Source organism: Brassica oleracea, chromosome C1 (assembly GCF_000695525.1).
Source record: "Brassica oleracea var. oleracea cultivar TO1000 chromosome C1, BOL, whole genome shotgun sequence".
Classification (NCBI taxonomy): domain Eukaryota; kingdom Viridiplantae; phylum Streptophyta; class Magnoliopsida; order Brassicales; family Brassicaceae; genus Brassica; species Brassica oleracea.
The window spans coordinates 34,816,610-34,817,166 of record NC_027748.1 but is presented as its reverse complement, the minus strand read 5'-3'; the positions used below and the strand labels follow the sequence as shown (position 1 = coordinate 34,817,166).

The following is a 557-nucleotide window of genomic DNA, read 5'->3' as shown; positions in this document are numbered from 1 at the left end:
TTAGGTATCTTCATAGCTTTCATCAAACTTCTAGTCATCTCCATTAGTGTTCTATTTCTTCTCTCAACCACACCGTTTTGTTGCGGTGTATACGGTGCGATGAGATGTCTAGTTACACCGTTTTCTTTACAAAAACGAATGAAATCAGAAGATGTGAACTTTCCTCCTCTATTGGTGCGAAAATTCTTGAGTTGTAGCTTCGTTTGATTCTCCATGAACTCCTTGAACATTTTGAACCGATCGAACGCTTCACTCTTCTCTCTTAGCAGCATCGTCCACATATATCTTGAGTAATCATCAATTAAGACGAATACATATCTATTGTTTGCTGGTGTTGATGGTGATATCGGACCGCACAAGTCACCATGTACCAACTCCAATGCGTGTGATGCTCGATACTTTGCTTTAGGCAGGAAAGACTTCCGAGTTTGCTTCCCAACTAAGCAGGCGTTGCACACATCTTTCTCGTGTATCACCTGAGGCATCCCTACTACCATCTCTTTGTCTACCATATTCTTCATGACTCCAAAGTTCACATGTCCTAGCCGTGCATGCCA

General features: G+C 42.0%; 1 protein-coding gene across 1 annotated transcript in view; it reads right to left on the bottom strand.

Moving 5' to 3' along the window:
* LOC106338298 overlaps positions 1-512 on the bottom strand; it is a 4,861-nt gene extending 4,349 nt beyond the window's left edge. The window contains exon 1 of the mRNA XM_013777314.1: positions 365-512. Within this exon, the coding sequence (XP_013632768.1) occupies positions 365-512 (148 nt within the window). The remainder of the gene's footprint in view (positions 1-364) is intronic.
* Between the last annotated feature and the right edge of the window lie 45 nt (positions 513-557).